Genomic DNA, 22,990 nt, shown 5'->3' on the forward strand with positions numbered 1-22,990 from the left:
AGTTTGCATGCTCACGTCTCTACGTCAGACCAATGACATACTGATTGTCTTCTTCTGTGGTGGTGGTGTCCCGTAGCTGCCCGCCGTGTCCTTCAGCGTGCAGAACCTTCCCTTCTCTGAGCCCATGCTGGTGGTCTGGGCTCAGCTGGTCAGTCTGGCTGGAAGCAAACTGGAGAAACAACGCACGAAGAAGTCCGTCAGTCGAGGTCTCACAGGTGAAGAGAACCACGAGAGGCTCATCAATGTCACATGACATAGAAAACAAGTATTCAGACTGTCTGTCCAAGTGCCCCGACGATAAGAACCTTCATTCTAAGATCAATGATTCTTCTTCTTTACGTGAGAAGCTTTGGGTCTGCGCGGGATGTTTGGTTTGGTGCTCCGGTGGATTTAATCAAACCTCTCGTGTCTCCAGCCGACCAGGTGGACGTCCACCTGCTGCGCTGCCAGCAGCTGAGGCTGTACATTCTGAAGGCAGGCCGGGCTCTGCTCTCTCACCAGGACAAGCTTAGGCAGATCCTCTCACAAGCAGCCGTTCTGGACATCGGACCCAACCCCAGCGGTAAGACAGTGACGGGTCAGGACAGTCTGGTGCTGCTGACTCCGGTCTTCTATGTGGCGGTCTCAGGATGGACAACATGTCGTTATTGTGGCCTTTTGCTTGGGTTCTGGAGATTCGTTGTCATTACGTGTTTCAGTAGATGGAGATATGAGCGTTTTTTAACGAGGTATTCATAATGATTTGTTCCCGTGGGGGGACTGGGGGGGCACAAAGTCTTTTGATGCAGCCTGCCGGCTCCTGTATGTCCATTCCTTCATTGTCAGAACTTTATTCTGCTGTTGTCTTTGTCGGCTGTGTTCGGGTCCTTCTCTTGACCCCTCTGTGTTTGTTTTGCAGAGGACCCGGTGGTGTCCTCTCCTGATGTGGGAGACCTGTCCCCCGAGGGTCCTGTGCCTCCACTGATCCTGCTGCAGCAGCTGCTGTCTGCTGCCACCCAGCCCTCACCCATCAAAGCCATCTTTGACAAGCAGGAGATGGAGGTGAGTCCATGGGCCTCGCTCTGTGTCAGCGTTGTGTTATTGACACCTTTCACTTTCAAAACACATTTCTTTTGCTCCGTTTAGTCCGAGCCTCCTCACGACTAGAGAAACTAAAACAGATGTTTCAAAGCGCTGCCGGCGGCGTGTTCGTTTATAAATGTGCACGTTAGTTTATAAATGTGCACGTTAGTTTATAAATGTGCACGTTAGTTTATAAATGTGCACGTTAGTTTATAAATGTGCGCGTTCGTTTATAAATGTGCGCGTTAGTTTGTAAATGTGCGCGTTAGTTTATAAATGTGCACGTTAGTTTGTAAATGTGCGCGTTAGTTTATAAATGTGCACGTTAGTTTATAAATGTGCACGTTAGTTTGTAAATGTGCACGTTAGTTTATAAATGTGCACGTTAGTTTATAAATGTGCACGTTAGTTTATAAATGTGCGCGTTCGTTTATAAATGTGCGCGTTAGTTTGTAAATGTGCACGTTAGTTTATAAATGTGCGCGTTAGTTTATAAATGTGCGCGTTCGTTTATAAATGTGCACGTTAGTTTGTAAATGTGCGCGTTAGTTTATAAATGTGCACGTTAGTTTATAAATGTGCACGTTAGTTTATAAATGTGCACGTTAGTTTATAAATGTGCACGTTAGTTTATAAATGTGCGCGTTCGTTTATAAATGTGCGCGTTAGTTTGTAAATGTGCGCGTTAGTTTATAAATGTGCACGTTAGTTTATAAATGTGCACGTTAGTTTGTAAATGTGCGCGTTAGTTTATAAATGTGCACGTTAGTTTATAAATGTGCACGTTAGTTTGTAAATGTGCACGTTAGTTTATAAATGTGCGCGTTAGTTTATAAATGTGCACGTTAGTTTATAAATGTGCGCGTTAGTTTATAAATGTGCACGTTAGTTTATAAATGTGCACGTTAGTTTGTAAATGTGCACGTTAGTTTATAAATGTGCACGTTAGTTTATAAATGTGCACGTTAGTTTATAAATGTGCGCGTTCGTTTATAAATGTGCGCGTTAGTTTGTAAATGTGCGCGTTAGTTTATAAATGTGCGCGTTCGTTTATAAATGTGCACGTTAGTTTGTAAATGTGCGCGTTAGTTTATAAATGTGCACGTTAGTTTATAAATGTGCACGTTAGTTTATAAATGTGCACGTTAGTTTATAAATGTGCACGTTAGTTTATAAATGTGCGCGTTCGTTTATAAATGTGCGCGTTAGTTTGTAAATGTGCGCGTTAGTTTATAAATGTGCACGTTAGTTTATAAATGTGCACGTTAGTTTGTAAATGTGCGCGTTAGTTTATAAATGTGCACGTTAGTTTATAAATGTGCACGTTAGTTTGTAAATGTGCACGTTAGTTTATAAATGTGCGCGTTAGTTTATAAATGTGCGCGTTAGTTTATAAATGTGCACGTTAGTTTATAAATGTGCACGTTAGTTTGTAAATGTGCGCGTTAGTTTATAAATGTGCGCGTTAGTTTATAAATGTGCACGTTAGTTTATAAATGTGCACGTTAGTTTGTAAATGTGCACGTTAGTTTATAAATGTGCGCGTTAGTTTATAAATGTGCACGTTAGTTTGTAAATGTGCGCGTTAGTTTATAAATGTGCGCGTTAGTTTGTAAATGTGCACGTTAGTTTATAAATGTGCGCGTTAGTTTGTAAATGTGCACGTTAGTTTATAAATGTGCGCGTTAGTTTATAAATGTGCGCGTTAGTTTATAAATGTGCACGTTAGTTTATAAATGTGCACGTTAGTTTATAAATGTGCACGTTAGTTTGTAAATGTGCACGTTAGTTTATAAATGTGCGCGTTAGTTTATAAATGTGCGCGTTAGTTTATAAATGTGCGCGTTAGTTTATAAATGTGCACGTTAGTTTATAAATGTGCACGTTAGTTTGTAAATGTGCGCGTTAGTTTATAAATGTGCGCGTTAGTTTATAAATGTGCACGTTAGTTTATAAATGTGCACGTTAGTTTGTAAATGTGCACGTTAGTTTATAAATGTGCGCGTTAGTTTATAAATGTGCACGTTAGTTTGTAAATGTGCGCGTTAGTTTATAAATGTGCGCGTTAGTTTGTAAATGTGCACGTTAGTTTATAAATGTGCGCGTTAGTTTGTAAATGTGCACGTTAGTTTATAAATGTGCGCGTTAGTTTATAAATGTGCGCGTTAGTTTATAAATGTGCACGTTAGTTTATAAATGTGCGCGTTAGTTTATAAATGTGCACGTTAGTTTGTAAATGTGCGCGTTAGTTTATAAATGTGCGCGTTAGTTTATAAATGTGCGCGTTAGTTTATAAATGTGCGCGTTAGTTTATAAATGTGCACGTTAGTTTGTAAATGTGCACGTTAGTTTATAAATGTGCGCGTTAGTTTATAAATGTGCGCGTTAGTTTATAAATGTGCGCGTTAGTTTATAAATGTGCACGTTAGTCTCATCAGTCGTGACGTGTCCTTCTCTGATTGGTCACGCAGACAGAAGAAAACCAACATCCGCCTCGTTTACCCATCGACCAGCAGCTTAATTCAACATGGATAACTGAGCCTTGTTGTCTTTACGAGCAGCTGTTGTTCCGTTCAGTTCTGCATTTATTTAATTCTCCTCCTGCCGACATGCGGAGGAAGCAGCTGCGTTATCAGACCTACGGACCGACGTTTGAAGTCACAGTTTGAGGCTTTCAGGAAGACGACTTTCCTTTTCTTATTAATGCTTATTTTGTTCTGCTCAACTATTGTGAAGTTCACACAAACTGTAAAGGAACAAAAGCAGCAAAGCTCTCCAGTACGACAGACTTCAGCCTCTAGCAGAGCTACGAGTGAACGCCTCGATGTGGGTGGAGCCTCAGAGAGCTGGTGCGTTGGCGTGGGCCTCAGCGTGACCCGTGTGTCTGTGTGTCTGTAGGCTGCAGCTCTGGCAGTGTGTCAGTACCTCGCCGTGGAATCCGCCCACCCGTCCTCGGCACTGTTTGAGGAGAGCAGCTCCAGCGAGGCCACCACGCCCGTCACCGTGCAACACGTCCGACCCCCCAAACAGAAGAAGCAGAAGACCTCCCCCGTGCCTCCCTTACCCATCGTCCTCCAGCTCATGGACATGGGCTTCCCGCGGAAAAACGTCGAGTTTGCCTTGAAGTCGCTGTCTGGAACGACGGGCAGCGCCTCGGGTGTCCCAGGTAAGAGTTCACTGGACACAGTCCTGGATTACCCTTCGAGCTAAACCTCAGTGTGGTTTTCATACCTGAGACGTACGTAACCGAGTGTCTCGTCAGGTGTGGAGGCTCTGGTGGGCTGGCTGCTGGACCATCCAGACATTCAGGTCACCGAGGTGTCGGACGCCGACACCGTGTCCGATGAATACTCCGATGAGGAGGAGCTGGAGGAGGCCGAGCCCACGTTCCCCGTGGTACGTTTCTTTCCTCTTTTTATTCCCTCCAGAACAACAATAATAATAATAGTAAGGGAGCCGCTGGTCTGTCAGGTCGTCCTGATGACATGCTTAATGTGTCATCAGCCTCCCGGTGCGGTGGTGACTGAGAGCCAGACATTCAAGAAGAGATCCGATTTCCAAAGCAACGACGACTACGCTGTGTACGTGAGAGAGAATATCCAGGTAAGAGACGCAGCGTTTCCCTTGATGGAGGAAAGAAGGGAGTCCGTTCCACAACATCAAATCATTGACTGTGATGTGACCGACCCCCGACTCTGCAGGTGGGCATGATGGTGAAGTGCTGCAGAACCTACGAGGAAGTGTTCGACGGAGACGTCGGCAAAGTGATCAAGCTGGACCGAGACGGGCTTCACGACTTGAACGTGCAGTGTGACTGGCAGCAGAAAGGAGGAACCTACTGGGTCCGCTACATCCACATCGAGCTGCTCGGTGAGCCACACGGTCCTGATGATGGAGAGGAGAGCCGGTGGTGCTGGTTGTTCTCACCGTTTCACATGTTTTGGGTCTTTTCTTTGACTCTTTCCAGGATTCCCGCCGCAAAGTTCTCCCTCTCATATAAAGATCGGTGACAAAGTGAGAGTGAAGCCCTCCGTCACCACACCAAAGTACAAATGGGGCTCCGTCACTCACAGGAGCGTCGGGGTGGTGAAAGGTAAGCCGCTCTCTGAAGCCTTTTCAAATTGATCTTCACTCAACGCTGCTCACATCACCGGAACCAGTGTCAGTCGATACCGAGCTCTGATCCCCTTCTGTCTACTGTGGACCGTTCTTTATTCATTTAACTGTTCTTATCTATTTAACTGTTCTCATCTATTTAACTGTTCTCATCTATTTAACTGTTCTCATCTATTTAACTGTTCTCATCTATTTAACTGTTCTCATCTATTTAACTGTTCTCATCTATTTAACTGTTCTCATCTATTTAACTGTTCTCATCTATTTAACTGTTCTCATCTATTTAACTGTTATCTATTTAACTGTTATCTATTTAACTGTTCTCATCTATTTAACTGTTATCTATGAACTGTTATTCATTGAACTGTTATTCATTGAACTGTTCTTATTCATTGAACTGTTCTTATTCATTGAACTGTTCTTATTCATTGAACTGTTCTTATTCATTGAACTGTTCTTATTCATTGAACTCTTCTTATTCATTGAACTGTTCTTATTCATTGAACTGTTCTTATTCATTGAACTGGTCTTATTCATTGAACTCTTCTTATTCATTGAACTATTCTTTATTCATTGAACTGTTCTTATTCATTGAACTCTTCTTATTCATTGAACTGTTCTTATTCATTGAACTGTTCTTATTCATTGAACTGTTCTTATTCATTGAACTGTTCTTATTCATTGAACTCTTCTTATTCATTGAACTCTTCTTATTCATTGAACTCTTCTTATTCATTGAACTCTTCTTATTCATTGAACTCTTCTTATTCATTGAACTCTTCTTATTCATTGAACTCTTCTTATTCATTGAACTGTTCTTATTCATTGAACTGTTCTTATTCATTGAACTGTTCTTATTCATTGAACTGTTCTTATTCATTGAACTGGTCTTATTCATTGAACTCTTCTTATTCATTGAACTGTTCTTATTCATTGAACTGTTCTTTATTCATTGAACTGTTCTTATTCATTGAACTCTTCTTATTCATTGAACTGTTCTTATTCATTGAACTAGTCTTAAATTAATGCAGCTTAACGCTGGTGCGTGCCCGGCCATACAACCCAACTATTCTTATCAACATTGTACATAAGTATTGAAATGAAGAGCGAGGGGAAAGTATGTGTTTATTAATTGTCGAGCAACATGTGCTTCTACCAGCCTCTCCACTCAGAGGTGCTTCAGTGCGGCTGTAAATAAAGCGCCTCATCACTCAGACCTTCCTTTGGCTCTGAAGACACCACTCACACCTCCAGTGGAACTCTCAGCAGCATGAGGAGAACTTGTCTGATCAGCCTTCTATATCACCATCAAACTCTTTAGAACGATAACCGTTTCTGTACTGTGTCTGCTGTTCACGATGTGACCGGACTCCTCCGTTAGTGACGTCGTTGGCTGTTTAATCTTCTGTTCTCACGTGTTGTGTTTCAGCGTTCAGTGCCAATGGGAAGGATGTGATAGTGGACTTCCCTCAGCAGTCCCACTGGACCGGCCTGCTGTCTGAGATGGAGCTGGTGCCCAGTGTTCACCCTGGAGTGAGGTCTGGATGTGTTGAAGCTTTGCGTCTGATGTTAAACCGCTGCGTATCTCAACGCGTTGCTCAGATGAATCCCGTGTGGTCTGCAGGTGCGACGGCTGTCAGATGTTCCCCATAAACGGCCCCAGATTCAAATGCAGGAACTGCGACGACTTCGACTTCTGTGACAACTGCTTCAAGACCCGCAAACACAACACCAGACACTCCTTCGGCAGAATCAACGAGCCGGGTTAGTCGCACGCTCGCCCACAATGCATCTGTGATGTTTCTAAAGCCATTTTACTCGCTGAACTCCGGACAACGTCCAGAGAATCAGGTCTGGACTTGTCCGTGTCGAAGGAGTTCTCAGCTGTAGACGCTCAGATGTCACCGCGCTCACGTAGCCGCTTCATGACGTCATCATGAAGCACGGGTTAAATGCACGTCTGCTCAGGCTTGTGTGTGTGAACCTGTCTCTCCTCCACCTGCAGGCCAGTCTCCAGCGTTCTCCGGCCGCTCAGGGAAGCAGCTGAAGAAGCACCAGAGCAGCCAGCGCGGGATGCTGATCGACGATTGGTCGCGAGCCGTCAAGAGCCTCAGCGTGTCGTCCTCCGTCAACCAGGCGGCGCGCCTCATCGACTGCAGCGATCAGTGCTGGCAGTCCTCCGGCTCGCAGGGGAAGGCAGGAGATAGAATGACTCATCAGTCTGTGATCTCAGCTTCTGAAGCACGGCCTGACTCTGATTCTTCTCTTTCTTCCCACAGCACTGGGTCCGTCTGGAGCTCTTCCCAGACGTCCTGGTGCACAGGCTGAAGATGGTGGTGGACCCGGCAGACAGCAGCTACATGCCCTCACTGGTGGTGGTGTCAGGCGAGTTTCATTATTCTGCTTCTTTTAACCCTTGAGCGTCACTCGGGCCTTCTTACATTTAACATTATGAGGTGGTTTTGGCTGCATATAGCTTCAATGTTGGGAAGCGTGCGAGTTGCTTTTGTTTGATTTTGGACATTGAACCTCCGATCCTATAATAAGTTGATGATAATGTTTATATTCCTCTGTTTGCTCCTTGTGTGAACGTGGTGTTTCTCAGCAGTAATAAGTCTTCTTTATTCAGGTGGAAGCTCTTTGAACAACTTGATCGAGCTGAAGACGATTAACATCAATCCCACCGACACCACCATCCTTCTGCTCAGTGACTGCACCGAGGTCAGTTGACTGAGGCCCGGTTCTAATCATAGTTTATTACCTTCAGAAGCTTGTGTTTTAATAACAATAATAACATGATAATAATGATGTCTTCCCCCTCCAGTATCACAGATACCTCGAGGTCTCCATCAAGCAGTGCCGCAGCTCCGGTATCGACTGTAAGATTCACGGGCTCGGCATCGTTGGACGCATCCGAGTGGAGGACGAAGACCTGGCCACCGTCCCCTTCCTGGCGTCTGACAATGAGGAAGAGGAGGATGACAAAACCGCCACTGGGAGGTATGAAGGGACGAAGGAGCAAATGTCTCAGAAGGTCTATAGTTACTCTGAATGCTCGTCATCGGGGCCACCGGGTCACAGCCGTGGACCTGCAGTCGCAGCTCCGGAGGGACGAGGAGAGCTCAGCTCCCGGCAGCAGCTCCTCCTCCTCCTCCTCCTCCTCCTCCTCCTCCTCCTCCTCCTCTTCCTGTGTTTAAACTATTACATGAGCTACACAGCGATGTTTACTTGAACATGGCTGTTTCTCTTTTTAATCTTCCAACAATCAAGACGAAGATGAAGTGAGTTCTTATCCAGGACCTCTCTGTGTGTTTCCTTCAGTCTCGCTCGGAAGAAGTCTTCAGGTTTGGAGTCTTCAGCGACCATCAGGACCAAAGTGTTTGTGTGGGGCCTGAACGACAAGGACCAGCTGGGAGGACTCAAGGGATCCAAGGTGCAGCTCGTTGTTTATTTGATGCCTTAAATCCTCCAGAGAGCTTTAGTGTGAGCTCCACATATGAAGAGAAACGTGGTTCTATAGCTAACGTTAACGTAGTGGAGGAAACGCTGCATTGTTTCCCTTTTTAAATGTAGTGAAGTAGAAGTATAAAGTAGCATACAATGGAAATACTGCTGGCTGCTAACAGCTAACAGCCTCCTGCTGATGTTCATAATGTTGCATGATCAGGTAACAGCAGGGTGTCCCGCCAGGTTTCTGTTCGTACCACACGCACTGAAACACCATGCAGCGTGCGTCGGTAAGAGAAGCCCACAGTCATGAAGACAGATCTTAACAGACTGACTTCCAGTGTATCAGACCTGCCACTCAGTCCAGTGTTGTCGTATTGATTATGTATCTGTACTCATTGATCAGCTCACGGGAGGACGTGTCATGAAGAGGAAGCAGCTGCGTCTCATCGCTCTGCTTTGTGTCTTTCCTCAGATCAAAGTTCCGTCCTTCTCTGAAACGCTCTCTGCTCTCAACGTGGTGCAAGTAGCCGGCGGTTCAAAGAGCCTCTTTGCAGGTCGGTGATGTGCATCATTGGAGGTGTCTGTGTAACGCGTGCGTGTTGTTGTGGATGTGAGCATTGTGTCGCTGTCTGCAGTGACGGTGGAGGGCAAGATCTACGCGTGCGGAGAGGCCACCAACGGCCGGCTGGGCCTGGGTCTGTCCAGCGGGACCATCCCCATCCCCCGGCAGATCACCGCGCTCAGTAACTACGTGGTGAAGAAGGTCGCCGTGCACTCCGGGGGCCGCCACGCCATGGCGCTGACCGTGGACGGGAAGGTGTTCTCCTGGGGAGAGGGAGACGACGGCAAGCTGGGACACTTCAGCAGAATGTATGTCAGCGTGTCTCTCGTATCCCGATTTATTTACATTCAGCACTTTCATTCTGAACCACAGAACACTTTTCTGCTCTCCGTCACATTTGACTCAGTTGTTCACTACAATATAAAGTCCTGCTCCTTCATAGAACCAGAACCATCGAGACGAGAAGCACAGAGAACTAGGAGGGTTCATTATTGTCCAGAAGTCTGTTTTTCTTTCACTTCTCCCCGATGCAGCTGTACGGACTCCTTTCTAAAGACGTGAGAACACGAGTGTGAAATGTGTTTTTCCATCTCAGGAACTGTGACAAACCTCGGCTGATCGAGGCGCTGAAGACGAAGCGCATCAGAGACATCGCCTGTGGGAGCTCTCACAGCGCCGCCATCACCTCCAGCGGGGAGCTGTACAGCTGGGGTTTAGGGGAGTACGGCCGCCTCGGGCACGGAGACAACACCACGCAGCTGAGGCCCAAACTGGTACGTCTGCGCCAGTCGCACCGTCTGCAGGATGCACACAGAAGAAGAAGAGAAAGTAATGGATCCACCTGCAGCTCATTTAAAGTCTGTCCAGCAGAAGCTCGTTGAATGTGGACTTGATTGATTGTTTGTTGTATTTCGGGTACGTCCTGGTTCATTGTTGGTGAAATAATGAATTATGAATACTTAGTTTAATTACGTTTAGCTCTTTATGGGCTCATGAAACATCATTTATTTTTACAATCAACACTTGCAAATGACGAGGGAGCAGAACATGTAAACATTCTTAGATCAACTTGAAGGTTTATTCCTCTGCTCGCCCCGGTTTCCTTTAAGCGAGCAGCGATGGGTTGAACCCATCGTGAGCACTATGAAGGGAGTAAATTGACCGTGAACTCCCTTCTTGCTGTGACCTTTGTCCTCCAGGTGAAAGTGCTTCTGGGACATCGCGTGATCCAGGTGGCTTGTGGGAGCCGAGACGCCCAAACTCTGGCCCTCACTGATGAAGGTACTCCTGTCGCAGCGTCTCTCTAGTGTTTCCATGACAACATATCACCAGCGGCGTGTGATGGACTGACATCGCTGCTTTGTTTAAGTCTACCGTAGTCTATTTGTTTAACGTAGTTTCTTCACCATGAACATGGGACGGAGGAGGTCCGCTTCATTCTTCGTATAGATGAGCTTCATAAAAGCACAACTCGGTGTCCATCCCACAGATCTGCTCCCACACTGAGGTTTATAAATAACAAACATGGAAACAAGCTTCTCCTCCAGTGATGTCACCGGAGCGCTCAGAGGAAATAGCGGCTTGTTCTCCCGACGGCCTCATTGGCGCTCTGATCTTTGGGAACAATTGAAGAAGAGTCTGTGGAGGTTCCCTCTGGCTCAGATGGATGCGTTTCTCTCCAGTCGGTAACGTGTTTGTCTGTTGATTGTTCGTCAGGGTTGGTGTTCTCTTGGGGCGATGGTGATTTTGGGAAGCTGGGTCGTGGAGGCAGCGAAGGCTGCAACATCCCCCAGAACATCGAGAGGCTGAACGGGCAGGCCGTCTGCCAGATAGAGTGTGGAGCTCAGTTCTCTTTGGCCCTGACGAAATCCGGAGTGGTGTGGACCTGGTGAGGCGGTGACCGTACGACGTCATCACTTCCCTGTTTCTGTCTCCGGCGAGTGCTCACGGTTCGTGTTTCCAAACAGGGGCAAAGGCGACTACTTCCGACTCGGTCACGGCACCGACGTCCACGTGAGGAAGCCCCAGATGGTGGAGGGGCTGAGGGGGAAGAAGATCGTCCATGTTGCTGTTGGAGCGCTGCACTGCTTGGCTGTTACAGAGACGGGACAGGTTGGTTCTGACCTCGCCGGCTCGGTTCACTGTCGATACTCTGATCGTTCTGTGAGATAGAAAGAAAAGAATCCACAGTTCTGTATTGTTCTTGTATGTAAACAAAGAGTCTTTCTTGAGCAGCAACACGAGGATGTCTCACTCCAGAACTTCTGAAGAACCGCTAACTCTGGACCTCATCAGTACGAACGGGTTTTACTCCTTTAGAACCGGTTCCTGTTTAGAACCAGGTTTCAGGGGTCCCTACCAAACAGATATCACATGGTTCATTCACTGTTCATCGACTCTCACACTCCGCCCTCAGCGGCAGCTGCTCCATAGTTCACCTCGTTCTTGGGTTTAGATCGAGTGCTCGGAGCGACGCCTTTTACTTTCTCTTCCTTCAAGGTTCCCAAACCTTTCAGCAGCCAATGTAAACGTGTGGGACATGAAGTTGGTGGGTTTTGTATTTTACAACAGCTGAAAGAAACCTTGAAGGCAGCACAGGAGCTTCTGTAGGACCTGTGACCTGTAGGTCGTGTTGTTGTTTATCCGTCAGGTGTTTGCGTGGGGGGACAACGACCACGGGCAGCAGGGGAACGGCACCACCACCGTCAACAGGAAGCCCACGCTGGTTCAGGGTCTGGAGGGACAGAAGATCACGCGGGTGGCCTGTGGCTCCTCCCACAGCGTGGCCTGGACCACCGTGGACGTGACCACGCCCTCGGTACACGAGCCGGTGCTGTTCCAGACGGCCAGGGACTCCCTCGGAGCCTCGTATTTAGGTAATCCTCCTCTTTCCCCACAGAGCAGCTCTCCGGTCTCGGTTGTGATGGTTGTTTCTGGAGCAGCTCTGTTCAAACGTTCCTCACGAAGGAACAGCTGTTCTGCTGTTGTCGGACCAGGAACCCTACTTCAGTGATTAAAAAAAAATATATATATATATATGTGTATATATAGAGGATATATGTATGTATATGTATATACGTATATGTATGTATGTGTGTATGTGTGTGTGTGTGTATACATGTATATGTATATATACGTTTGTGTGTTTGTTGTGCGCTGCAGGCGTGCAGTCAGACGGCGACTTGTCGGCGGCAGTGAACAACAAGCTGAGCGGGCCGAGCAGCGTGAAGCCCAACCGACCCTCGCTGGCCATGATCCTCCTCAGTCTGGACGGAAACTTGGCCAAACAGCAGGCTCTGTCTCACGTGCTGTCCGCCCTCCAGATCATGTATGCGAGGTACGTTTAGTCTGCAGAGGGTCTGACCGGTCCTCTCCTGGGGGTCACAAGACCACGATGCAACCGGTTCAGGTCTGGCTCTGGTCCGTCACCCCGAGTCATCACCTTTTCTTCGTTAAACATTCCTGATTCCACTGCGCTCTCAGACCGTGTGTATCTATGTATGTCACCTCAGTGTGTGCTGCTGGTGACAGGCCGGGTTGTGTGTCCTCAGGGACGCGGCGGTCGGTGCTCTGATGCCGGCCAGCATGATCCTGCCGGCCGAGTGTCCTTCCAGCTCCCCGGTTCCCCCGTCAGACTCCTCATCCTCGTCCAGCGTGAGCGATGAAGAAGGTCCTCCTGTGCTGCCTGAAGCCGAGGAACGAGTCAGCCCCAATCCCTGGCAGGACAAGAAGGGAGAGGTGAGCGTCACACCGTGTAGCTTCAGGAGAACGCTGAAAAACTTGAGTTTTGTTTTTCTTCCGTCTAAAGTGCAGCCTCAACCACATTTTGTGCTGAGTTGCTGTGAAACAAGGAACATGCAAAGTGCTGTTTTCCCACAGTGAGCAGGTGTGCAGATGCAGCCGTCAGCAAACTATATCTGGGTCCAACATGGAGACAACAAACTCTCACAGGGCTGCAGTCATAAATACAACTCCAACTCAGTGTTCCACCATAAAACAATCTTAAAGTTTCAGGTTCTCCCCACAGTCAGGGTTCTCCTGCAGTACATGAGTTGATAGAACAGACAGGAGAACCAGCACGGGAGCAAAGTGATGTTCTGCTGTGGACGTATGTTCACTCCTCACAGAATGTCTCTCAGTTGAAGTGAAGCTGTATTCAGAATGTCTTCAGCTTGCTGCTGGAATAAGCTCATATCCATGTTTGATGGGGTCGTAGGTTTGTTCATTTGGAGAAGAACTGAATTGTGTGTGTGTTGTGTACCTGAGCAGGCTCCCTCATCAGAGGACGCCGTCACCCCGTCATCAACCATCACTCCCTCCGCCTCCTCGCGTCCTTTCATCCCCGTCACCGATGACCCCGGAGCAGCCAGCATCATAGCCGAGACCATGACCAAGACCAAAGAGGCGAGTCCGTCCGCCGTCCGTGGAGCCGCCGACCCCTCGGCAACGTGTACCTAACTCTGGTTTCGTGTTTGGTCCTCCAGGACTCTGAGAGCCAGAGTAAGGTGGTCGGCCCGGAGCCTCAGTACCTGGACGAGTTCACCAGTCTGCTGGTGCCGGATGATACCCGCGTGATGGTGGACCTGCTCAAACTGGCCGTGTCCTGTCGCTCTGGGGAGAAGGGCAAGGAGGTCCTGTCTGCTGTGCTGTCTGGGATGGGAACGGCTTATCCTCAGGTGACTCTCCTGCTTCTACCTCCAGACTCAGAGGACGGTGGGAGCGGCGCTGACATCGTCGGCTCTCTCGCTGTGTGTCTTCGCAGGTTGCTGACATGCTGCTGGAGTTGTGCGTCACCGAGTTGGAGGATGTTGCCACGGACTCGCAGAGCGGCCGACTGTCCTCCCAGCCGGTCGTTGTGGAGAGCAGCCATCCGTACACAGACGACACCTCCACCAGCGGAACCGTGAAGATCCCAGGTGAGAGGGAGGAAGTGGTCAGTTTGGAGGCTGGGTCAAGTCCAGTGTGGGTGGTTGATGAACCCGTATTTCTGGGGTTGGGGTTTTGTGGATTGGGTTTCATAACGAGTCATCGGTGCGTATTGGTCAGGAGAGGAGCGGGGCGTCCTTAACCAGCGAGGCGCTGAACCCAAAGTTGCTTCCCGGTCGCTGTGCAGCAGCAGCAGCCCACTGCTTCTGCAATCTTCTCCCCGTGAGGGTCCCGGGACAGAGGCTGTCGCATGTGCACAGATTGTAAAGCCCTCTGAGGCTGTACAAAATACATTGAATTGGATTTAAGTATATAACAATGAAAGTAAAGTCAACCTTTTTGTTTTTTTCAGGATTGTTTTTCTTGTGATCGAAGCATTTCCACATTGTGTAAAATCTAAAAGTCAAACATAATTGAACCTTCTAAAATTCACATGTTTTATTGTAACGAAATATTCTGCTCTAATCCATTTTGTTGTGTTTTCACAGCTGTTCCGCTCGCCCCACACAAAGGGAGGCAGCACCTTTATTAACGGGGTGGTCTATCAGCGCCAGAACTTTCATTTAAATTACCACATTTCACATCATTTTCCCCCCTTTTCTTTTTTACATTCAAGCTTCATTCTAAAACCTCAACAGAAGATGTGAATGTAACGGTGCAGCCCTACGCTCCACTCTAGTCTGCATTGGTTGAATGTTTTCCCTTTGAGCATCCTGAATGGACCGGACCATGTTCAGGAGATCATCGTCTCTCGGATGCAGACCACGTCTCTTGTTTGTGTCGTAGGAGCCGAGGGTCTGAGGATAGAGTTCGACAGACAGTGTTCCACCGAGCGACGCCACGACCCGCTGACGATCATGGACGGAGCCAATAGGATCGTCTCTGTCAGATCAGGTGATGAGAGGGAGAACCTGAAGCTGAACGATCACTGAGCGAATGCTGACGGAGCAAAACTATAAGATGTGGGGTCACTGCGTTGTGTGTTTCAGGTCGGGAGTGGTCCGACTGGTCCAGTGAGTTGAGGATCCCCGGAGATGAACTCAAGTGGAAATTCACCAGCGACGGCTCGGTGAACGGGTGGGGCTGGCGCTTCACCGTCTACCCCATCATGCCGGCTGCTGGTGAGCATCCAACACACACACACACACACACACTCTCTCATAATTCATCTCTAATATCTATTTTATATTAACGTGAAAACATCTCCTTCAAACTACTGGATTCATTCTAGTTCATCACCAAAACTACATTTTACAGATGACATGTGAACACATCACGATCACGTTATAATGAACCTTCAGCCAGTACTCATGTTCACTGAGCAGAGCCTGAAGGCATCATAGTGTAACTGAAGTGAACCTCCTGTTGGTTCGCCGTTAGCGGTGCTGCTAACGTTACTAGCTCTCCTCCTGTTGGTTAGCCGTTAGCGGTGCTGCTAACGTTGCTAGCTCTCCTCCTGTTGGTTAGCCGTTAGCGGTGCTGCTAACGTTGCTAGCTCTCCTCTGATTGGTTGTTTACAATGAAACATGATCAGAGATCAGAGACTAGAAACACAAGTTCTACTGAGTCAGTAAAACTTTATTTACACTGATGGTTAACGTTAAACTTTATTTACACTCTGATGGTTAACGTTAAACTTTATTTACACTCTGATGGTTAACGTTAAACTTTATTTACACTCTGATGGTTAACGTTAAACTTTATTTACACTCTGATGGTTAACGTTAAACTTTATTTACACTCTGATGGTTAACGTTAAACTTTATTTACACTCTGATGGTTAACGTTACACTTTATTTACACTCTGATGGTTAACGTTAAACTTTATTTACACTCTGATGGTTAACGTTAAACTTTATTTACACTCTGATGGTTAACGTTACACTTTATTTACACTCTGATGGTTAACGTTAAAACTTTATTTACACTGTGATGGTTTACGTTAAACTTTATTTACACTCTGATGGTTAACGTTAAACTTTATTTACACTCTGATGGTTAACGTTAAACTTTATTTACACTCTGATGGTTAACGTTAAACTTTATTTACACTCTGATGGTTAACGTTAAACTTTATTTACACTCTGATGGTTAACGTTACACTTTATTTACACTCTGATGGTTAACGTTAAAACTTTATTTACACTGTGATGGTTTACGTTAAACTTTATTTACACTCTGATGGTTAACGTTAAACTTTATTTACACTCTGATGGTTAACGTTAAACTTTATTTACACTCTGATGGTTAACGTTACACTTTATTTACACTCTGATGGTTAACGGTAAACTTTATTTACACTCTGATGGTTAACGATAAAACTTTATTTACACTCTGATGGTTAACGTTAAACTTTATTTACACTCTGATGGTTAACGTTAAACTTTATTTACACTCTGATGGTTAACGTTAAACTTTATTTACACTCTGATGGTTAACGTTAAACTTTATTTACACTCTGATGGTTAACGTTAAACTTTATTTACACTCTGATGGTTTACGTTAAACTTTATTTACACTCTGATGGTTTACGTTAAACTTTATTTACACTCTGATGGTTTACGTTAAACTTTATTTACACTCTGATGGTTAACTGTAAACTGTGAGGGGTCTGTTACTCCACTTCTGCTGAGGCTTTTGACACCGAGTCTTCTCTTGGTGTTGTCCCTCAGGTCCCAAAGACTTGCTGTCCGATCGCTGCATCCTGTCCTGTCCCTCCATGGACCTGGTGACCTGTCTGCTGGACTTCAGGCTCAACTTTGCCTCCAACAGGAGCATCGTGCCTCGACTGGCTGCTTCCCTCGCTGCTTGTGCCCAGCTGAGTGCACTAGGTACAGTACGATGGTCCTGATCCACCATGACATCGACTATGTTCACGCTCTAATATTCTCAATTTGATCCGAGTCATGTTAGCATCATATTCCGCTTGGGTATTCCGAGTTAGGTCCTGTAGGCATTTGGGATGTACCCATAGACCGTTTTTAAGCCTCGAGTTCGGCGTTTTGTCTGTCGCCATCTTGCTTTTTTGTAACCTTGACTGAGGAGGAGTGACGTAGAGACGCCGTATACGTCTCTGGTGTCGACCTGTCAATCAGCGTGTAGCCCCGCCCTAAAGCATCCCCTGCTTTATGGTCTATTAGAGACCTGTCAATCAGCGTGTAGCCCCGCCCTAAAGCATCCCCTGCTTTATGGTCTATTAGAGACCTGTCAATCAGCGTGTAGCCCCGCCCTAAAGCATCCCCTGCTTTATGGTCTGTGTGACTCTAAATGGACCATAATGTACTAAATGAACATCATGCTGTATTGAAGAAGACTTGAAACTAGAGATTGAGACATAAACTCATGTTTACAATGTTTACTGAGGTAATAAATCAAGAGAGAAGTAGAGTCATTTTCTATAGACTTCTATACAACCAGAGGAGTCGCCCCCTGGTGGACACTAGAGAGAATGCAGCTTTAACACATGAAGCTTTTCACGTCATAGTGAGATATCCGTGAAATATATATATATTCATGTTGCATGTGATTTATTGCGGTCCAGCTGCTGGACACAGGATGTGGGCTCTGCAGAGACTACGGAAGCTTCTGACCACAGAGTACGGTCAGTCCATCAACATCAACCGGCTGCTGGGAGACAGTGAGGGCGAGGCTCGCTCCATGGTGAGCACGCAGAAATGTTTACTGTGTGTATAACGATGATCTGAAGAATAATAAGATGTTGTATGTGATGGCTATTGCAGTAATGCATTATGCTGATTGGAACGTGGCTGTTACTATTATAACACCTTGTTTCACTTATTAATGTTGAACATATTTCACTCGAATGTGTCAAAGCTACGGAAGCCCTGAGAGACCACAGGAAGAAACAAGTCTTGTACTTATCTTATAGTTTTCTTTACTGTGTTTATGACTCAGCTGTTTTAAAAATAATCTCTTTTGTGGCCCTTCGCTGCCACAAGACGGCTGTCTGTCGTCCCCTCTCTCTGTTTATGGCACAAAATAACAATCTTTAAACAATATGTGAAAACAGGCAGGAAAGAAAAGATGTTCTTTTCATTCGTATTTTTTTGTCAGGGTCATTTTGTAAGTTTTAGGTGCGTATGTGTTAGAACGTTATGTAAATTAAAACTCACTTGGAAGAAAACATGAATCTTTGAGTCCTGTTGAGAACATTTAGTGGTGCACTTCTGCCTCTTGTGGCCAAATTAGTATTACAACAACAACAACAAAGACTTTTGTGAAAAAAATTCCAGACTTCGTTTTTTTAATAATAATAATAATCAACTTTTATTTCAGACTCATGAGTCCATATAGTATCAAAAAAACCCAAATACAATACAATACGAGGACACCAAGACACAAGTGTGATCATTGCAGCTTAAAAAGTCACTCGTTGTTAAAAACAGACATTTGTTCCAATGTTTCCAGAAACAAGAAGAATATCTTGTGTCACTTTGTGTTGGATCCTCACAATATTACTCGTATTTTTCCCTGTTTTGGTAAAAGATTGTTTCACTTGTTCTGAAGTCATAAACAATCAGAATTGTATTTCCTCTCTTTCCTCTCAGGGCTTCCGTATCATTGACTGCAACGCTTCTGTTACTATGACAAAGAACTGTGATATTTAATGTTTAGTTCCAGTTCTTACATCAAGTTAAATGAGGTCTGTATTTCTAACAATAATCTAACTGATCTTGTTCTTCCAGAGTTTCACCGGCAGTGCTCTGGCTGCTCTGGTGAAGGGGCTCCCAGAGGCTCTGCAGAGGCAGTACGAGTACGAGGACCCCATCGTCAGGGGAGGGAAGCAGCTGCTGCACAGCCCGTTTTTCAAGGTATGCTTCCAACGGTTTACACTCACCGGCGCTGTGGAGGTGCACGAGGCTCATTTTAACGTTGTGTTCAGGTCCTGGTGGCTCTGGCCTGCGATCTGGAGCTCGATACTCTCCCCTGCTGTGCCGAGACTCATAAGTGGGCCTGGTTCCGCCGGTACTGCACGGCCTCCAGAGTCGCTGTGGCTCTGGACAAGAGGACCTCTCTACCGAGACCCTTCCTGGATGAGGTGAGCGTGCCGTCACTTATTGTTCCTCCTCGTCGCGCGTTGACACGGGAATGTTGTTGATCCCCCGTTTTGTTGTCGAAGGTCACAAAGAAGATCCGGGAGCTCATGGCGGATCACGAGAGCATGAACGGCCTCCACGAGAGTCACGACTTGTTCAAGCGCGAGCACGACGAGCAGCTGGTGCAGTGGATGAACCGGCGGCCGGACGACTGGACCCTCTCCGCCGGGGGCAGCGGCACCATCTACGGCTGGGGCCACAACCACAGGGGTCAGCTGGGCGGCATCGAGGGGGCGAAGGTGAAGGTGCCCACGCCCACCGAAGCCCTCGCCACGCTGAGGCCGGTGCAGCTGATCGGGGGGGAGCAGACTCTGTTCGCTGTCACCGCTGATGGAAAGGTCTGCCTCTCTGTTTCTATACCAGACGTGTTGGTCAATAGTGGAGCAACGGATCATTAGTCACAGTCTGATCGTCAGTAAAACTTTATTTACACTCTGATGGTTAACGATAAACTTTATTTACACTCTGATGTTGACGTTAAACTTTATTTACACTCTGATGGTTAACGATAAACTTTATTTACACTCTGATGGTTAACGTTAAACTTTATTTACACTCTGATGGTTAACGTTAAACTTTATTTACACTCTGATGGTTAACGTTAAACTTTATTTACACTCTGATGGTTAACGTTTAAACTTTATTTACACTCTGATGGTTAACGTTAAACTTTATTTACACTCTGATGTTGACGTTAAACTTTATTTACACTCTGATGGTTAACGATAAACTTTATTTACACTCTGATGTTGACGTTAAACTTTATTTACACTCTGATGTTGACGTTAAACTTTATTTACACTCTGATGTTGACGTTAAACTTTAGTTACACTCTGATGGTTAACGTTAAACTTTATTTACACTCTGATGGTTAACGTTAAACTTTATTTACACTCTGATGGTTAACGTTAAACTTTATTTACACTCGGATGGTTAACGTTAAACTTTATTTACACTCGGATGGTTAACGTTAAACTTTATTTACACTCTGATGGTTAACGTTAAACTTTATTTACACTCTGATGGTTAACGTTAAACTTTATTTACACTCGGATGGTTAACGTTAAACTTTATTTACACTCTGATGGTTAACGTTAAACTTTATTTACACTCTGATGGTTAACGTTAAACTTTATTTACACTCTGATGGTTAACGTTAAACTTTATTTACACTCGGATGGTTAACGTTAAACTTTATTTACACTCTGATGGTTAACGATAAACTTTATTTACACTCGGATGGTTAACGTTAAACTTTATTTACACTCGGATGGTTAACGTTAAACTTTATTTACACTCTGATGGTTAACGTTAAACTTTATTTACACTCGGATGGTTAACGTTAAACTTTATTTACACTCTGATGGTTAACGTTAAACTTTATTTACACTCTGATGTTGACGTTAAACTTTATTTACACTCTGATGGTTAACGTTAAACTTTATTTACACTCTGATGGTTAACGTTAAACTTTATTTACACTCTGATGGTTAACGTTAAACTTTATTTACACTCGGATGGTTAACGTTAAACTTTATTTACACTCTGATGGTTAACGATAAACTTTATTTACACTCTGATGTTGACGTTAAACTTTATTTACACTCTGATGGTTAACGTTTAAACTTTATTTACACTCTGATGGTTAACGTTAAACATTATTTACACTCTGATGGTTAACGTTAAACTTTATTTACACTCTGATGGTTAACGTTAAACTTTATTTACACTCTGATGGTTAACGTTAAACTTTATTTACACTCGGATGGTTAACGTTAAACTTTATTTACACTCTGATGGTTAACGTTAAACTTTATTTACACTCGGATGGTTAACGTTAAACTTTATTTACACTCTGATGGTTAACGTTAAACTTTATTTACACTCTGATGGTTAACGTTAAACTTTATTTACACTCTGATGGTTAACGTTAAACTTTATTTACACTCTGATGGTTAACGTTAAACTTTATTTACACTCGGATGGTTAACGTTAAACTTTATTTACACTCTGATGGTTAACGATAAACTTTATTTACACTCTGATGTTGACGTTTAAACTTTATTTACACTCTGATGGTTAACGTTAAACTTTATTTACACTCTGATGGTTAACGTTAAACTTTATTTACACTCTGATGTTGACGTTAAACTTTATTTACACTCTGATGTTGACGTTAAACTTTATTTACACTCTGATGGTTGACGTTAAACTTTATTTACACTCTGATGGTTAACGTTAAACTTTATTTACACTCTGATGGTTAACGTTAAACTTTATTTACACTCTGATGGTTAACGTTAAACTTTATTTACACTCTGATGGTTAACGTTAAACTTTATTTACACTCTGATGGTTAACGTTAAACTTTATTTACACTCGGATGGTTAACGTTAAACTTTATTTACACTCTGATGGTTAACGATAAACTTTATTTACACTCTGATGTTGACGTTTAAACTTTATTTACACTCTGATGGTTAACGTTAAACTTTATTTACACTCTGATGGTTAACGTTAAACTTTATTTACACTCTGATGTTGACGTTAAACTGTATTTACACTCTGATGTTGACGTTAAACTTTATTTACACTCTGATGGTTGACGTTAAACTTTATTTACACTCTGATGTTGACGTTAAACTTTATTTACACTCTGATGTTGACGTTAAACTTTATTTACACTCTGATGGTTAACGTTAACCATCAGAGTGTAAATAAAGTTTAACATTAAACTTTATTTACACTCTGATGGTTAACGTTAAACTTTATTTACACTCTGATGGTTAACGTTAAAACTTTATTTACACTCTGACGGTTCACGATTAACATGTTTAAACCGTTGGATCACACGTTAGTTTCATCACTATTGATGAAGAATGTCCATCTGATGTCCCATGAAAAGGTGAAACATCGTCGTGATGCATCTAACGCACATCTTGTCTCGACCTTCAGCTCTATGCTACAGGATACGGAGCTGGGGGCAGACTGGGGATCGGAGGCACGGAGTCGGTGTCCACGCCGACTCTGCTGGAGTCCATCCAACACGTGTTCATCAGGAAAGTGGCCGTGAACTCCGGAGGGAAGCACTGCCTGGCGCTGTCCTCTGAGGGGGAAGTCTACTCGTGGGGGGAGGCCGAGGACGGAAAGCTGGGTCACGGCAACCGAAGGTCCGGATCAGATGAAACCCTTTCACACAACACACACAATGTCAACATGAAGCCATTAGTTGTGTTTCCATGCACCAGTTTTTATGCACATATTGAAGTGTTGCATTAGAAAAGCTGTTTGCAAAGGAAAACTCCTCACTTGTCTTTGTCGAGAAAGAGTTAATGAGCGAAATGGATCATGGAAACACTTTGCAGAATACATTCTGAAGTAGAGAACTTTTAACTGACTGCTCTCGTCGTCTCCCTAGAGACGTATTTATATTGTCTTCTTCCTGGAGACGTATTTATATTGTCTTCTTCTTCCTGGAGACGTATTTATGTTGTCTTCTTCTTCCTGGATAGACAATATATGGTCCAACACATCTTTGGTCAAATTATTCTTTTTTTAAAAGAAGCTACCTGATGTCGAGTGTGAGTATTAATAATGTAAGAAGGGAACATGGTCAGATTTAAATCAATTATTTCAAATGTAACAACAACTTATTTCAGCTTTTCATTGGTCGGCAGAAAGACGACTTCCCTTAAATAAAGCCAGCCGATGTCTTTGTGAGTCCTGTGACTGCGCTGCGTCGCTGAAGACGCCTCTA

The 22,990-nt window shown here is 44.8% G+C and overlaps 1 protein-coding gene across 3 annotated transcripts in view; it reads left to right on the top strand.

Annotated features, from left to right (window-relative positions):
- The window catches only part of herc2 (HECT and RLD domain containing E3 ubiquitin protein ligase 2), a 67,788-nt gene that overhangs the window by 34,492 nt on the left and 10,306 nt on the right, over nt 1-22,990 (top strand). For all 3 annotated transcript variants that reach the window (XM_079267313.1, XM_079267314.1, XM_079267315.1), the window contains exons 43-77: nt 77-215; nt 416-562; nt 899-1,041; nt 3,961-4,228; nt 4,325-4,458; nt 4,567-4,665; nt 4,764-4,932; nt 5,030-5,155; nt 6,608-6,716; nt 6,803-6,942; nt 7,184-7,374; nt 7,458-7,563; nt 7,808-7,899; nt 8,003-8,178; nt 8,500-8,611; nt 9,101-9,182; nt 9,264-9,498; nt 9,786-9,963; nt 10,390-10,471; nt 10,907-11,078; nt 11,158-11,302; nt 11,841-12,066; nt 12,353-12,527; nt 12,742-12,928; nt 13,460-13,594; nt 13,675-13,866; nt 13,953-14,106; nt 14,903-15,010; nt 15,106-15,237; nt 16,789-16,947; nt 17,658-17,776; nt 18,823-18,948; nt 19,020-19,175; nt 19,257-19,571; nt 22,189-22,403. In XM_079267313.1, coding sequence (XP_079123439.1) covers nt 77-215; nt 416-562; nt 899-1,041; nt 3,961-4,228; nt 4,325-4,458; nt 4,567-4,665; nt 4,764-4,932; nt 5,030-5,155; nt 6,608-6,716; nt 6,803-6,942; nt 7,184-7,374; nt 7,458-7,563; nt 7,808-7,899; nt 8,003-8,178; nt 8,500-8,611; nt 9,101-9,182; nt 9,264-9,498; nt 9,786-9,963; nt 10,390-10,471; nt 10,907-11,078; nt 11,158-11,302; nt 11,841-12,066; nt 12,353-12,527; nt 12,742-12,928; nt 13,460-13,594; nt 13,675-13,866; nt 13,953-14,106; nt 14,903-15,010; nt 15,106-15,237; nt 16,789-16,947; nt 17,658-17,776; nt 18,823-18,948; nt 19,020-19,175; nt 19,257-19,571; nt 22,189-22,403 — 5,444 coding nt within the window. The remainder of the gene's footprint in view (nt 1-76; nt 216-415; nt 563-898; nt 1,042-3,960; nt 4,229-4,324; nt 4,459-4,566; nt 4,666-4,763; nt 4,933-5,029; nt 5,156-6,607; nt 6,717-6,802; nt 6,943-7,183; nt 7,375-7,457; nt 7,564-7,807; nt 7,900-8,002; nt 8,179-8,499; nt 8,612-9,100; nt 9,183-9,263; nt 9,499-9,785; nt 9,964-10,389; nt 10,472-10,906; nt 11,079-11,157; nt 11,303-11,840; nt 12,067-12,352; nt 12,528-12,741; nt 12,929-13,459; nt 13,595-13,674; nt 13,867-13,952; nt 14,107-14,902; nt 15,011-15,105; nt 15,238-16,788; nt 16,948-17,657; nt 17,777-18,822; nt 18,949-19,019; nt 19,176-19,256; nt 19,572-22,188; nt 22,404-22,990) is intronic.

Source organism: Melanostigma gelatinosum (genome assembly GCF_949748355.1).
Source record: "Melanostigma gelatinosum genome assembly, chromosome: 4".
Classification (NCBI taxonomy): Eukaryota; Metazoa; Chordata; class Actinopteri; order Perciformes; family Zoarcidae; genus Melanostigma; species Melanostigma gelatinosum.